Genomic DNA, 15,638 nt, shown 5'->3' on the forward strand with positions numbered 1-15,638 from the left:
GGGCCCAGCCGCTCCGCGGCATATGGGATCCTCCCGGACCGGGACACGGGTTCCTTTCCCCGTCCGGAAAGACCCCACATGCCGCGGAGCGGCTAGGCCCATGAGCCATGGCCGCTGAGCCTGCGCGTCCGGAGCCTGTGCTCCGCAGCGGGAGAGGCCACAGCAGTGAGAGGCCCATGTACCGCAAAAAAAACCCACAAAAACATAAAACCTTTAATCTAATCTTGAGAAAATGCCAGACACTCCCACATTAGGGATATTCTACAAAATAACCAGATAGTCTCTTCAAAAGTGTCAAGGACACAAAAGACAAAGAATGCCCAAAGAACTGTAACAGATTGGAGGAGACTAAGGAGACACAGTAAACAAAATTAAATGTGGAATCCTAATGGGATGCTGATGGGATCCTGTTATACTTACATGTAACATGTTGGCATTAGAGGAAGCTGGGTAAAGAGCACATGGAAACTCTGTACTAATTTTGCAATGATTTTGTAAGTCTAAAATTATTTCAAAATACAAAGGTTTTTTAAAAAAGGAATATATATTTGTAAAATAGTAAGAAATATATATTGGTCTCTGCACCCTAGATCCTGCTAATACTTAAGTCTTTGACTCTCGTACTTGACACAGAGCTCCTAAAATTTGTAATACCCTCAGTTATAGGAATATCTGACACAGAGCTCCTAAATCTCTTGGAATTTCCTGGGTGACAGAAGCATCTTTTGTTCTAATGAGTTGACTCTTGGTGGACTCCTAGAAGGGGGCTGGTCACCAGAAAGACAAAGCACTGATTAGAAGTTTGGAACTTTCAGGCCCACCTCCCATTCTCTGGCAAGCAGAGAGGGTATGAAAATGGAGTTAATAATCAATTATGCCTATGCGATGAACCCTCCATAAAAATCCCCAAATAACAGGGTTCAGAGAACTTCTGGGTTGGTGAACATATCTATGTGCCAGGAGAGTGACACACCCCCAACTCCACAGGACAAGAGCTCTGATGCTCGAGACTCTTCCAGACCTCACCTTATGTATCTCTTCATCTGGTTGTTCATCTGTACCCTTCATTACATCCTTTATAATAAACCAGTAAACGTGTTTCCCTGAGTTCTGTGAATCATTTGAGCAAATTATCAAACCCAAGGAGGGGGTCATGGGAACTCCAATTTATAGCCAATCCATCAGAGTACAAGTTGACAACCTGGGACTTATGACTGGAATCTGAAGTTGAAGCAGTCTTGTGGGATTGAGCCCTTAACTTATATGATCTGATATTAACTCCAAGTAGATAGTGTGAGAACTATATTAAATTGTAGGATACCCAGCTGGTGTTGGAGAATTGGCCAATGTGGGAAAACCCCACACATCTGGTATCAGAAGTGCTGTGAGTGTGTAGTAGTGTGAGAGTAAAGGAAAACACAGGAGGTTTTCCTAAACAAATTGCTTGTGTTTGCATCAAGAAACACCAGAAGGACACACAAGAAACTAATAAGAATGGTTAATCATAAATACAGGAGAGGAAAAAGACAAATTAGAGTGAGATATCTCAATGTTTGTCATCATTTTGACTTTTGAAACACAATCCAAAAAATTAAGTTTTTATGTTTAAAAAAAAATTATGCCTTAAAACCCATACACGGTCAAAATATAAAACTGTTTGATGATTTTGAGAAAGTATCTGCTAGGTAACACTACCAAAACTTATCAGTGAGCTAACAAATTCTCTAACGGATACCGTGCAAAATGAAAACAACTGGACTGCAATACCACAAGATATATATCACTGTGCAAAATTCACATCTAAACTGAATTTAGATAACCATGTACTTTAGCCTGTGGCATGAAAAAAGTGGCAATAAGTCTGAAACAAGAAAGGATGTTCTGATATTCAAAAACAGGATCCAACTTCTTGGACACCAGTAGGACTGATTTTTAGACCAAATAAGAAAAAGTGTTAACTTCTAGATTTGACCTATTTTTTTATAACACATAACATTCCTCTCACATGGGTCAAAGCAATAGGCCAAATCTAAGCTATTCTTCTTTACACCCTGGAGAGTAACAGACCCTTAACTCTGATCTTAGTCCTTACTGTATAGCCCTCCAACCCCCTCCCATGACTACTCCACTGTCATATACTCCTTGTCTCCTCTTGGCCCAAAAGACCTCCTTCCCTCTATGATCTGTTTATTCTAAACCAAAGGCTTCCAAGCTGGGTTCTGCACCCCTCAGAAGTACATTTGGGGCCATGGAGGGGAATGATAAAAGTATTAAGGAGAAGGCTAAGTAGACAAGCCTTTGGGCTCACCACCCCTAGTTACTCAGAGCAGCTCCATTTTCAGTTATTTTATATACTGGTGTTTTGCATAAGCTTTTATTATTTGGAAAAAAAAGTAGGTGGGGAAAGGGGTTCTACTGCTATAAAAACAAACTGAAAACACGTACCTAAACTAAATATTAAACTACTACATATGAACTAACAAAGTGGAAACATACTGGGCAAAGACCAAACAAAAAAGTGACCTGGGAATTCAGGTTCACCCTGGAAGTAGCCTAAAATTAAGAGGGCTCCTTAAAGAACTTCTGAAAAAGACTGTCACTCTAGGACCTACATGAATCCAAACACTGAAGCTGGATCAGATATACTCCATCTCCAAGGATAAAGGAGCAAAATATTATCTATCATGTACTCACTCAAATGTGTTTACTTTTCTCTATGTAGTAAGCCCAGTATCAGACATAATGGTTCAAAATTAATACTACTTTCTGCCTCACCTTCCGATCATCAGGTACCAGATCCTGAAGCACCTTTCTCTTAGGCCACTCCTTGGCCAGTTCAGCAGAGGCCAGCTCCTGCAGGTGGTATACAGCTATCTTGGCAGAACGCCTCTGAACTCGGCCCCCACTCTTTGGCTCCAAGCTCATGTCCTTCAAGCACTCTGGCTGTCCTGACTCTGGAAAGAAGGATATCTGCAAGAATAAGACCCAGTAAAACACAGGCCTGAGAAACGGCTGCCATCAGATCCAGTGATTAAAGGCTGTCCTTCCTGCTCTCAGTATCGAAAGAGCTATTTAAAAAAAAAAAAGAGAAAGAAAAGAAAGCTACTTACTAGCTTGCTAACCACCAGTATAAAGCTCTACCATCTTAATGCATATTTTACTGGTAAAAAGCTTCTTAGGAGGATAAAATCTGTTGTGTTGGAATAAGTGAAAGTGGTTAAAAGTCAAGATATACCCATATACAAAGAAATAAACATCAACCCATATACAAAAATTAATTCAAAATGGATCATAGACGTAAATGTAAACCATAAAAGTATAAAAATTCTAGAAGAAACCTAGGGAGAACGTTTTGTGACCCTGGGCATGATGTTTTTTTGATGTGTCAACTTGGTGAGGCTACCGTCATCAGTTAATCAACCAAACATTAATCTAGATGCTGATGTGAAGGTATTCTTGTACATCTAATACATGTCCATAATCAGTTGACTTTAAGTAGGAGAGGTGTGACAGAAAAAAGAAGCAGGAGACATTTCAAGCATGAGAGAGACTCAATACTCTTGCTGACTCGAAGATAAATGGACCATGAGCCAGGGATTGCAGGTAGCCTTTAGAAGTTGAGCACATCTCCCAGCAAACACGGAAATGAGGTACTATGCCTGAATGGAACTGAATTCTTGAACCATCTTAATGAGCCTGGAAACAGATCCTCTCCTCGAGCCTCCAGAAAGGAATAGCCCTACCGACACTTTGATTCCAGTCTTGTGAGGCTCTACACAGGGGAACCAGCAGAGCCATGCTGTAACCTGGACTTCTGGCCTAATAAACTGTGAGATAATACAGTTGTGTTGTTTAAGCCATTAATTTTATGGTGATTGTTATAATGCAGCAAAAGAAAATTATACACTGGATTGGGCAAAGATATCTTAGATACAACAACAAAAGCATTATCCATAAAAGGAAAAAAAAAGATAAACTGAACTTTATGAAAATTAAGAATTCTGCCCTTTGAAAAACACTATAAAAAATGCGAAGACAAGCTACAGACTGGGAGAAAATATTTGCAAAACATGTATCTGCTAAAAGACTCGTGTCCAGGGACTTCCCTGTTGGTCCGGTGGTTAAGACTGCGCTCCCAATGCAGGGGGCACGGGTTCGATCCCCAGTCAGGGAATTCAGATGTTGCATTCCGCACAGCGCAGCAAAAAATAATAATAGAAATAAATAAATAAATAAAAGACTTGTTTCCAGAATATATAAAAAACTCAAAATATATTTAAAACGTAATAGCAAGACAAGAAAAACTGCAATAAAATGAACACAGGATTTCAACAGACACTTCACTAAAGAAGAAACTTCACTAAAGACTGACATTGCCAATAAGCAGATGAAAAGATGGTCAATATCATTAGTCATTAGGGAAATGCAAATTTAAACTGCAGTAAAATACCGCTACACACCTATCAGAATGGATTTAAAAAATGAACATGACAAGGGCAAGTGCTGATAAAGACGCAAAGCTCCTGGAATTCTCATACTTTGCTGGTGAGAATGCAAAATGGCACAGCCACTTAGGAAAACAGTTTGGCAGTTTCTTACAAAGTTAAACATACACTTATCATATGACCTAACAATCCCATTCCTAAGTATTTACCCAAGAGAAATTAAAACTTATTTTCACACAAAAACCTTTAGGTAAATGTTTATAGCAGCTTATTCAAAACTGCCCAAAACTAGAAATGACTCAAATGCTCTTCAACTGGTGAATGGATAAACTGTGATATATCCATACAATAGAATCCTAGACAGAAACAAAAAGGAATAAACTAATGATCCATGCAACACATGGATGACTCACAAGTGCATTATGCTAAGTGAAAGAAGCCAGACTCAAGAGGGTGTATACTGTATGATTCCATTTATATGACATTCCAAAAAAGGCAAAACTATAGGGACAGGAAATAGATCAGTGGTTGCCAGGGGCTGGGGATGGGAAGAACAACTGACTACAAAGGGACAAAAAGAATCTGGGGGGCATGATCAAATTGTTCTATATCTTGATCATGGTGGTAATTACATGACTGTATGTTTTTGTCAAAACTCTTATAACTGTATACTAAAAAGAGTGAATATTAATTACCATATGTAAGTTACATCTTGAAACTTAACGCTAAAAAAAAAAAAAAACGAGGTGGGGGAGCCTAGAAATGTAATCAGGAAAAGAAAAAGTCAAGACAAAAAAATTGGAATAGAGGGATCGGCTGGATAGAATCCCGCAAAATTTCTCGCTTAGGGAGAATGCCTTAAGCTTTAAAAATATAGTAATGAGTTTACTGCCCCAGCAGTGAGAGGCCCACGTACAGCAAAAAAAAAAAAAATATGTATATATATATATATATATATATATATATATATATAGTAATGAGTTTACTTCTGCCCAGACTATACAATGAACTCTGATTTCTTTAAACTAATAATGATCAAACAGCAGATAGGAGAGCACAAAAGAACAAGGAAGAGAGAGAACAAAAACATTCAGATTAAAAGAGACTACAAATGAGGAACCAAGGATGTAGGAAAGATGCAGGGGCAAGCAGTCACCGCAGAACAGATCCCCAAACAGGGTCTGGAAAGCAATCAGTACTCACAGGCCCATGCTCTGACCTCAGATGATACGCAAGTCCAGCCTTCGATCTATATGGCTTTCCACAGTGGTGACATTTCAGGGTCATCTTCTCCAGCTCTGCAGCCCCTTTGCCACATTTTCTAACATGATACAGATATCCCATGATGCTGGTGAAGCTACTAGAGCAACTCTGAACAAAGGAGAGAGGTCTATGTTATAATCTTACATATTTTTATATGATTTCTAAACTTCTAAACAACCACATCATACAAACAGACGCTCTTATATCACTAGACCCTCTCCAGCATTTCCCATTCGCACAACCCTTCCTTGTCCCTGGCCCAACTGCTGTCCTATCTACCACCAAGTATGATATTCAATCAACTTAGTCAGCAATCAGTAAACTAGAACTGTATACCTCGTCTGTGTCACAGCTTCCTCCTTGGTCTATGATCCAACTCCACCCCAATATCAAACAGCCAGCAATAACAAAGTTCCTCACATGAGGTTACTACAATCCTCTTTATCACACTAAAGAAAGGATGACAAAGAAACTCCTTCAAACAAAGGGAAAAGGGAGAACAAATTTCTGGAGATGAGAAAGAAAATAAAGAACTGTTAATGGGTTCAGGAGACCCTGAAAAACAGAAGTCGCTCTTATGCTGGAAGATGACACAAAACCAGGTCTGTAAGGGAGAAGCAGGAGACATGGAAGCGAGTAACAGAAAGACATTGACCTGAGACTCCAGGCAGAAGGAGCTGCTGTCTTTGGGCTCTTACCTCACGCATGCACCTCAGCTTTCCCAGTCTCTTGAGAACTGTTCGGAGACGTTCCCTCTCACTTGGCTCATCTATTTCATCTCCAGCCTTCAAGATGGGCTAGAAAGCAAGAGAAGCAAACAGGCAAATGACTCATGGACAAGACAGATACAGAAAAAAAACTCTATCATAGGAGAATCAAGGACTGGACTAATACCTAAGCTGATGCCCATGAAGTCTAAGTTATCTGACTCCTGGCTTTCTCCATCTTCTCCTAAACAGTGAAGTGAGTGTAAAGGAACTAAGAGTTCAAAGCCTCTACCTCCCAGGATATGAACCTTTGGGCAAACCTAAACACAAATACCTGTGTAGCCACATTTCACTGTGTATAACTCTTCTATCTAAAGGGTCTTCTTACTTAACTCCCCATGAAGTCCCAGAGCCTTAGCCATCTCCACTGATTTATCTACACTCATCCAAGTAAAGGCATCCAAATACCACATAGGCTCATACAGCACAGAAGACACTCTTACCAAGCTATTATGATTTGCCATGACATGATACTTCATCCCTGCCAGTGAACGAAGTTGTTTCCCACAATGATGACAAGTGAACATTTCCTACAAGGAAAAAATACTGCTCAGGGCCAGGCTGTTCAACAGAGAAACAGAATGTCACAAAGTCCTATTCAACTGCTCTGGTCTGCATCTCCTTTATTTCCCAAATTCTGTAATAGTCAATGAATCTCAAAATCCCAAAAGCTCATTGTCATGTCCTCAAGGGCAAAGAGGTAAAGGCTATTCATTTTCAAAATAATAAGAACTACCATTTACTGAGTGCCAGTATTTGCCAAGTAATGGGGTAGGCACTTAGCATGTAATATTTCTTTTTTATCCTCTCACGGACTACACAAGGTAGTAACTATCTCTACTTTATAAATGAGAAAACTGAGGTCCACACATAAAAAGCTAAATGACACAACTAGTAAGTAGCTGAATGAAGAATCAAACCCAAGTCTGTCAGACTCCAGAGTCTATGTTTTCTCTATGACACAATGCTGCCTCTTCTCCACAATAATCAGCGTATCTAAGACAGTGCCAGAGGTTTAAAGTTTGGGTAAAAAGTCGTAACAGTTATGAAATGCCACAAAATATCTAACCTGTTTGCAGTTTTCCATGTGTTTCTTTAAGCCCTCTATGGTCTTTCTCCCCACTGCCTGGCAGGTAGGACAGGAGACACTGCCTTTATCCACAATTTCTAAGTACCACTGCTCCTCTAAACTGCCTACAAAGGAGAGAAAGGAACACTTACAATTTGCAGTATTCTCCAGAAACGAAAAGCACAATCCCAGATTTTAGGAAAAGTATCATAAAGTGGCTTTTCCTCTTCCTGGGGGAAAGACTCTTGCTATATATAACTTCTAGAAATAATTTTTTCAGACAGTGAAGAGTTTCTGAAACTCCTACTCAATTCCCCACCATCAAAACCATCCAACAACCACTCCAAAGCCCAGTGGCTTAAAGAAATGAGCAATAATATTTTTCCCAGTTTTACTGACGTATAACTGTCAATGGGTAATATTTTTCATAGTAGCATATTAGAATGGGATATTGAGATATATAACAATCAGTTTGCTAAGTGTTTCCTATGTGCCTGAGACTTTGTTGATTGTTGTTATCCCATTTAATTTTCACAACAATTCTGACTGCCTTTATTATTCCTATTTAGAGACAAGGAAACTGAAGTTTGCAGAAATTAAGAGGCAGGTCGAAAAATTAATGAAGAGCCAAAACTTGAACAAACATGACTGACCTCCAAAGCCATGTGCTTAATAAGTGCCTCCCTAAAAAAAATGCTTTGGTACATCATTCCTTTACCAACAACAACAAAAAAGACAGAAGGAGAGAACTAGATCTCACAAAGCTTCCGACAGAAAGCATACCTGCTGCATAAGCTGGTGGTTCCTTCCGAATACGACGAGCCTGGGTTTTGGGATTAGGCTGAGTTTTAGGCCGTTGCTTCCTCCCTGACGCAAGACAGAAACTTGAAGCCCAACACATCACCTTTGCTGACCCCTCTCTAGCACCAAAATCTCTTTCCTCCTCTTCTCAACACCCTAGGCCCCACTCCCTCAACCAAATGACTCCCTTAAGTCATGACAGAAGAAAACAGTTAAAATAAGGCAGGATGGGGGTCTTCCCTGGTGGTCCAGTGTTTAAGATTCCGTGCTCCCAATGCAAGGGGCCCGGGTTCAATCGCTGGTCAGGGAACTAAGATCCCACATACCGCAACTAAGCCTACACGCTGCAACTAGAGAGCCCGCGCGCTACAACTACTGAGCCTGCGAGCTCTAGAGCCATTGAGCCTCAACCAGAGAAGCCCGTGCACCACAACTAGAGAGCCCACACACCACAACTAGAGAAGCCGTGCGCCGCAACGAAGATCCAGCGCAGCGAAAATTAAAAAAAAAAAAAAAAAAAAAAAAGGCAGGATGGAGGCCATTCCTTGCCAAAAATTTCAAAGGGCTCAAAAGTGCTTAAGGGCCAAAATCTAAGGTCCCTCTCCCTTTCACCTTCAGAGAATAAAGCCCAGGCACGGAGTGAAAAAGAATTAGCAAAGTTACTCCCTTACCATAAAGCTTATGCTTCTTCTGAGGAAATTCTCGATAGTCTTCATCTTCTTCCTGCCTGGGTTTCCTTTTTCCTTTGGCTGATACTCCACCTGACCCTGAAATAACATAGGAAAACAAAACAAAATCTCAGTATGGTTTATATGAGAACATCTACGCCCGCCTTCAAATCATCGATCACAAGACCACCAAAGGGAAAGATTATCAGCAAGCACAGGTCTTACAGAAGTGTTTGTAACATTTTTAGGCAAGTTGGTATAACTCTTCATTAACTGACTCAACCTCCCCTTTTCCTTTTGTACTGTTCTCCATCCCAAGTGATCAACTGTTCCCTATGAAAAATAAGATCCTTCAGGCAGTGTGATTTGTTTGATCCTGATTTGAGGCTAACTGTTCAAGATAGAGGGCTACTAAGAATCCTTCAGACTATAACCACTAAGAAATTCCACTTAGAATAATCCTTACACTAGCCCCTAAATCCTCAACAGAGGATCAAACTAGAACAACGGGAAAGAAAGTTCAATTCGTATGAAGAGGAAAGGCTATACCACATAATCTTAGAGAGTAAGATCAGCAGAATTTCACTCAGTAAAACAGAGGGACAGTTCATGAAGCTAAGAGTATATGACAGCCTAACACCTTAAAAAAAAATTTCAGGGGACTTCCCTGGTGGTCCACTGGTTAGGACTTGGCGCTTTCACTGCCATGGCCCAGGTTCAATCCCTGGTTGGGGAACTAAGATCCCACAAGCCGAGTGGCACGGCCAAGAAAAAAAAAAAAAAAAAAATTCAACCACTATTAAGCAACACATATGTGGTACTAAATACTTTAAGAGCCATTTACAACAGCTACCTCAAATATAACTTTAGAGAGTTCCCTGTCTTTGGAATAAGATACTAATACTGATACCTTCAACATGGGAAGTAGCAGCTGGCTTGATCCTTCTCATCTTCATCCAGTACGTAGACTTTCGGAAGGAGGCTGGGAAATCACTCACCGGTTCACACGAAGAAGCAGATGATGAGCCGCTTAAGGAGTCATCATGAGGGATAGTGTACTGGAAACTATTATCCTTTATGGAGCACTGGGTCCTGCTACTAACATGACACAAAGATAAATACCACAAAGGAGGGTCTGGAGTAAAGTTTCTATTACTTATATTACATCATAAGAAGATAACCAAGTTGGTTACCTGTGCAAAAAACTAAGAAGCCTGATAATAAAAACAATTTAGATTGTAATTTTCTAACAATTAAAATAGTTGATCTAGTACAATACATATAATTATTATTATACTTCACTATAATCAGAAAGCATAAGCAGTCCATATAAATGATCATTCTATAGCCCAAGTAGGCATTCCTTCCTAAATCCATCAATGAAAAGAAAGTAGTAAAACAGGGTGTTCCATGACCCTTCAGAAGATCCCCTGGATCTGTAAGCAGGTGTGTCCAGGCCTCCCTATTTCTCTGGCAGAGGGAGAGTAACCACTACACCTTGATGTCAGGGCACCCTGTCTTGCTTAGGCAACTTGATACTTAGATCCCATAGCTAAAGGAAGGGTGCTATCTTGTCTGAGTTAAGCTGGCCAGAAGTCTGGTGTATGGCTGGATCCAAATTTCTAAATCTAAGACCAGTCAGTATGTAGTCAACAAACATTCCTGAGTAGTGACAAAGTATCTTCTAGATGGCTCAAAGTGTGGTAGAGCAGCAGTTCTCAAAGTGTAGTCCAAGGATCTCTGAGACATTCCTCTTCCAGCTAACTTAACTGTGTGAGGCCTGCCTTACATTTACGGTTTAGAAAGGTCACTCTGGATGCTGTATGAAAGATGACCCATGGAGGATGAGTGAAAGAAAGGAGAAGAGTTGGCAGCTTATTGCAATAGTATGGATAAGAGATGATGAAAGCTTGAACTTGAACTAAGGTTTCATAGTAGAGATGATAAACTGACAGATTCAAGACAACACTTTAGAGGTACAGTTGGTAACAATTACACATAGAGGTTTGTGGTAGCAGGTAGATGGAAGTAACAAAGGTGACCATTCTTAGGAGTAAATAAAGGTAAAATGTGATAGATACCTGCTACGGAATATTATGTAGCTGTTAGAAGCAATAAACCATTTCTACACATCTAGAGATAAGAACATAACTAAAAAGCATACTGTTCAATAAAAAAAAACAAGATGTACAGTACAATGTCAATTCAGTAAGTTAAAAACAATTACACAAGCAAACAGCACTAGCTATTTGATAAGGACTCATAAATATTTAAGGACAAATATCAAACTTGTTAGTATGGTTGTCTCTGGGAGGAAGGGGATGGATGTGGGGATAGGGAAAACAAAAAATAACAGGGACTTACAAAGTCAGTATGCTACATAAAGGGAAAAATGATTCTCAGCTCTGTAAATGAGGTCCAATATTACAAATTTAATACAGAGATGTCCTGGTTCCAGCACAGTGGCATACACCCACTACAGCCCATTCCTCTTGCTGGTTACAACTAAAAACTCTGGACCTCAAAAAGTAAACAAAAGCAGGTGGATTGTGGAGAAGAGTTAAAACTGGGAGAAGTGAGCCACATGGGGTATGTTTCCCAGTTTTTTTTTTCTCTCACATGCAGCTTTGCAACAAGGGTGGCTCCCACTCACAGACCAGCATGGGCAGCCTAAATTCTCATAGAAACTCCATCTTTCTGGCCTTAGAAACCAGGAAAAGGGGTCTCTATAGACTAGAGAATGTGGGGGAATCATGGAGAAGAGATAGGCAAAGAAGATGACCTCATATTTCTGGGTACAACTCCACACAAATCACAGCTTAACCTGAGCTATGTATGTGTGGAGCATACCCAAACCAGCTTAGCAAAGACTTTGAAAGTGAAATAAGATTTAAATAAACTACACAAGTCTCAGCCTAACCCCTGAGCTACTATTCTGAGACAGATCCAAACCAACGTATCAAAAGCTTGGAGAACTGAAACAAGATTTGAAGAACCTGAAAAAGTCTCAAACTTACCCCTTAGCTCTAAACCATCATAGAAAAGACTCAAAAGAATGGAACCTCAGTTCCACTGAACCAATGCCTTCAGAAAGTAGGACAGAATTTATGGTCTGAACCTAAACAGGTTACCTGCTAAAATAAAAACAGCAACAATCCCCAGAAGATCCTAAAAGACCCACAGTATACACAAATAACATTCACAATCTTGAGAATAAATTCAAAAATTATGCAGTTCACAAAGAACCAGGAAAATGTGAGCAATTCTCAAAGGACAGATGATAAACAGATGTTGGAAGATGATGCAGATGTTGGAACTATCAAAGCCTTTAAAGCAGCTATTATAACTATGCTCCACGATAGAAAGGAAAACACACTGGAAATGAAGGAAAATGTAGGAATTATCAGCAGAAAAACAGAAATCATAAAAAAGAGCAAATTAATTTTAAAACTGAAAAGTAACAAATAAAATTAAAACTCACTGGATGGGCTAGTAATAGAATGGAGATGGCAGAGGAAAGAATCTATGAACTTGAAGACAGATCAATAGAAATTACCCAGTCTGAAGAACAAAGAGGACAAAAGACTGAAAAACAGTCAACAGAGCCCCAACAACCTGTGGTGTCAATATCAAAAGATCTAACTTAAGCATAGTTGTAATCCCAGAAGAAGAGGAAAGAGAGATTGAGGAAAAATTTTTGAAAAAAATAATAGTGGAAAATTCCCCCAAATTTAATGAAAAACTTAAATTTACAGATTTAAGGAGCTCAACAAACACTCAATAGAAAAACACACCTAGATATATCTTAATGAAACTGTTTAAAACTGAAGATTTTTTAAAAATCCAGAAAGCAGCTAGAAAAAAATGACATATTACATACAGAGAACAATGATTCAAATGATTGTGAATTTCTCAACAGAAACCAAGGACAAGACAGCACAACAACATCTTTAAAATCCTGAGAGAAAAGATTTATCAATCCAAAATTCCATATTCAGTGAAAATAGCCTTTAGGAATATTTCTTCAGATGAAGAAAAACTAAGAAAATTTGTTGTCAGCAGACTGCTCTATAAAAAATGCTAGGAAATAATTCCAGCTGAAGGAAAAATGACACCAGAGAGAAATTTGGGTTTTTAAGAATGAAGAAAGAGCAAGAGAAATGGCAAACAGCCAGGTAAATATTAAAAACTCTTTAAAGCAAAATTTTAGCATTATCTGGTAAGGTTTTCAATAAATGTAGATGTAATATATTTGACAGCTATAATTTAGTGGTCAGCAGGTAGGGGGTTAAAGGAATCTATATGGTCTATGGTTCTACATTTAAGCAAAGAGGTAGTATTTTAACTCTAAGTAGATGATGAAAGGGTAGGTATATATTGTAATTCCTAGAGCAACCACTACCAAACCTCCCCCTCAAAGGAAAAAAAAGGGGGGGGGGAGCAGGAGAGAGAGCTAAAATCAAATAGATAAATTAAAATGGCACACTAAACATTTAAATAATCCAAAAGAAGGTACAGAAGAACAAAAAACAGAGTAGAGAGAAAAAATAATTAAACAGTAGACCTAAATCCAATCATGCAATAATTAATTTAAATGTTTATGGTCTAAATACTCCAGTTAAAAGTCAGAGATTGAGAGAGTAAATAAAAAAGCAATATCCTAGTATATGCTGCCTACAGAGGCACACTTTATTTAAATATAAAGACATATGTAGATTGGAAGTAAAAGGATGAAAAAATTATACCATGCCATCAGCAAACACAAGAAGGCTGGAGTGGCCATTTTAATATCAGATAAAATAGACTTCAAGACAAAGAGTATTACCAGAGATAAAAAGGGACATTTCATAATAATTAAAATGACAAATCATCAGGAAAACATAATTACTCATTGCATGTGTCTAACAACAGAGGCTCAAAGCACACAAAGCAAAACTGATAGAAAAAGAAAAGTAGACAATTCTACAATCTTACCAGAAACTTTAAGTCCTCCTCCTCTTAGGAACTGACAGACTAGACAAAAATTGAGTAAAGACACAGAAGATCTGAACTACACTGTTAGCCACCTTGCTGTAGTTGACATTTATAGAACACTACATCCAACACTATGGGATATACTTTCTTTTCAAGAGCACACTGTACATTCACAAGATAGATCATATACTGGGCTATAACCTTTAAACTTAAGAAGATGAAAATCATACATGTGTTCCCTGACCACATCAGAATTAAATGAGAAACCAAGAATAGCAAGGTATCTAAAATAAAAAATAAATCTGGCAATTAAAGAATCCAATTCTAAATAATTCATGGGTCAAAAATGAAATCACATGGGCTTCCCTGGTGGCGCAGTGGTTGAGAGTCCGCCTGCCGATATAGGACACACGGGTTCATGCCCCGGTCCGGGAAGATCCCACAGGCCGTGGAGTGGCTGGGCCCATGAGCCATGGCTGCTGAGCCTGCGCATCTGGAGCCTGTGCTCCGCAACGGGAGAGGCCACAACAGTGAGAAGCCCGCGTACCGAAAAAAAAAAAAAAAAGAAATCACAAAGGAAATTCAAAAATATTTTAAGTGAATAACAACAAAAATATACATATCAAAATTTGTGGGATGCAACTAAAGCAGTACTTAGAAGGAAACTTAAAGCTGTAAATGCTTATGTTAGAAAAGAAGATCTAGGGGCTTCCCTGGTGGTGCAGTGGTTGAGAGTCTGCCTGCTAATGCAGGGGACACGTGTTCAAGCCCTGGTGTGGGAGGATCCCACATGCTGCGGAGCAACTAGGCCCATGAGCCACAACTACTGAGCCTGCGCGTTTGGAGCTTGTGCTTCACAACAAGAGAGGCTGCGATACTGAGAGGCCCGCGCACCACGATGAAGAGCGGCCCCCGCTTGCCACAACTAGAGATAGCTTCGCACAGAAACAAAGACCCAACACAGCAAAAATTAATTAATTAATTAATAAACTCCTACCCCCAACATCTTCTTAAAAAAAAAAAAAGAAAAGAAGATCTAAAATCAATGAGTTAAGATTTCATCTTAAGGTACCTTAAAAAGAAGATCAAAGTAAGCCCAAAGAAATAGAAGGAACAACATAATAAAAAGGAGAAATTCACAAATTAGGAAACAGACTTTACAGAAAATCTGGTTCTTTGAAAAGATCACAAAATTGGCAACACTGTAGCTAGACTGATCAAGAAAAAAAGATACCAAAGATACCACAAATAACCAATGTCAGAAATGAAAGAGGGGTTATTATTATACATCATACAGACATTAAAATAATGAGAATACTTCGAAAAACTTTATGCCAAAAAAAGTGACAAATTAAGATGAACAAATTTCTTAAAAAATACAACTTCTAGTTGTAGGGGACTTCATAGTAGGGGACTTTAACACCCCACTTTCACCAATGGACAGATCATCCAAAATGAAAATAAATAAGGAAACACAAGTTTTAAATGATACATTAAACAAGATGGACTTAATGGATATTTATAGGACATTCCATCCAAAAACAACAGAAAACACATTTTTCTCAAGTGCTCATGGAACATTCTCCAGGACAGATCATATCTTGGGTCACAAATCTAGCCTTGGAAAATTTAAGAAAACTGAAATCGTAGC

At 39.0% G+C, this 15,638-nt stretch overlaps 1 protein-coding gene across 3 annotated transcripts in view; it reads right to left on the reverse strand.

The window, feature by feature from the left end:
- Nucleotides 1–15,638, reverse strand: part of ZNF512 (zinc finger protein 512) — a 35,617-nt gene that overhangs the window by 12,944 nt on the left and 7,035 nt on the right. The window contains exons 3-10 of one of the 3 annotated variants that reach the window (XM_024118893.3): nt 9,924–10,108; nt 9,017–9,112; nt 8,328–8,411; nt 7,545–7,669; nt 6,919–7,005; nt 6,407–6,505; nt 5,649–5,816; nt 2,776–2,970 (exon numbers count right to left, since the gene is read on the reverse strand). In XM_024118893.3, coding sequence (XP_023974661.1) covers nt 2,776–2,970; nt 5,649–5,816; nt 6,407–6,505; nt 6,919–7,005; nt 7,545–7,669; nt 8,328–8,411; nt 9,017–9,112; nt 9,924–10,108 — 1,039 coding nt within the window. Of the gene's footprint in view, nt 1–2,775; nt 2,971–5,648; nt 5,817–6,406; nt 6,506–6,918; nt 7,006–7,544; nt 7,670–8,327; nt 8,412–9,016; nt 9,113–9,923; nt 10,112–15,638 lie in introns of all 3 variants that reach the window. The other 2 variants (XM_024118891.3, XM_024118894.3) reach the window with 2 other exon arrangements.

Source organism: Physeter macrocephalus, chromosome 12 (genome assembly GCF_002837175.3).
Source record: "Physeter macrocephalus isolate SW-GA chromosome 12, ASM283717v5, whole genome shotgun sequence".
Classification (NCBI taxonomy): Eukaryota; Metazoa; Chordata; class Mammalia; order Artiodactyla; family Physeteridae; genus Physeter; species Physeter macrocephalus.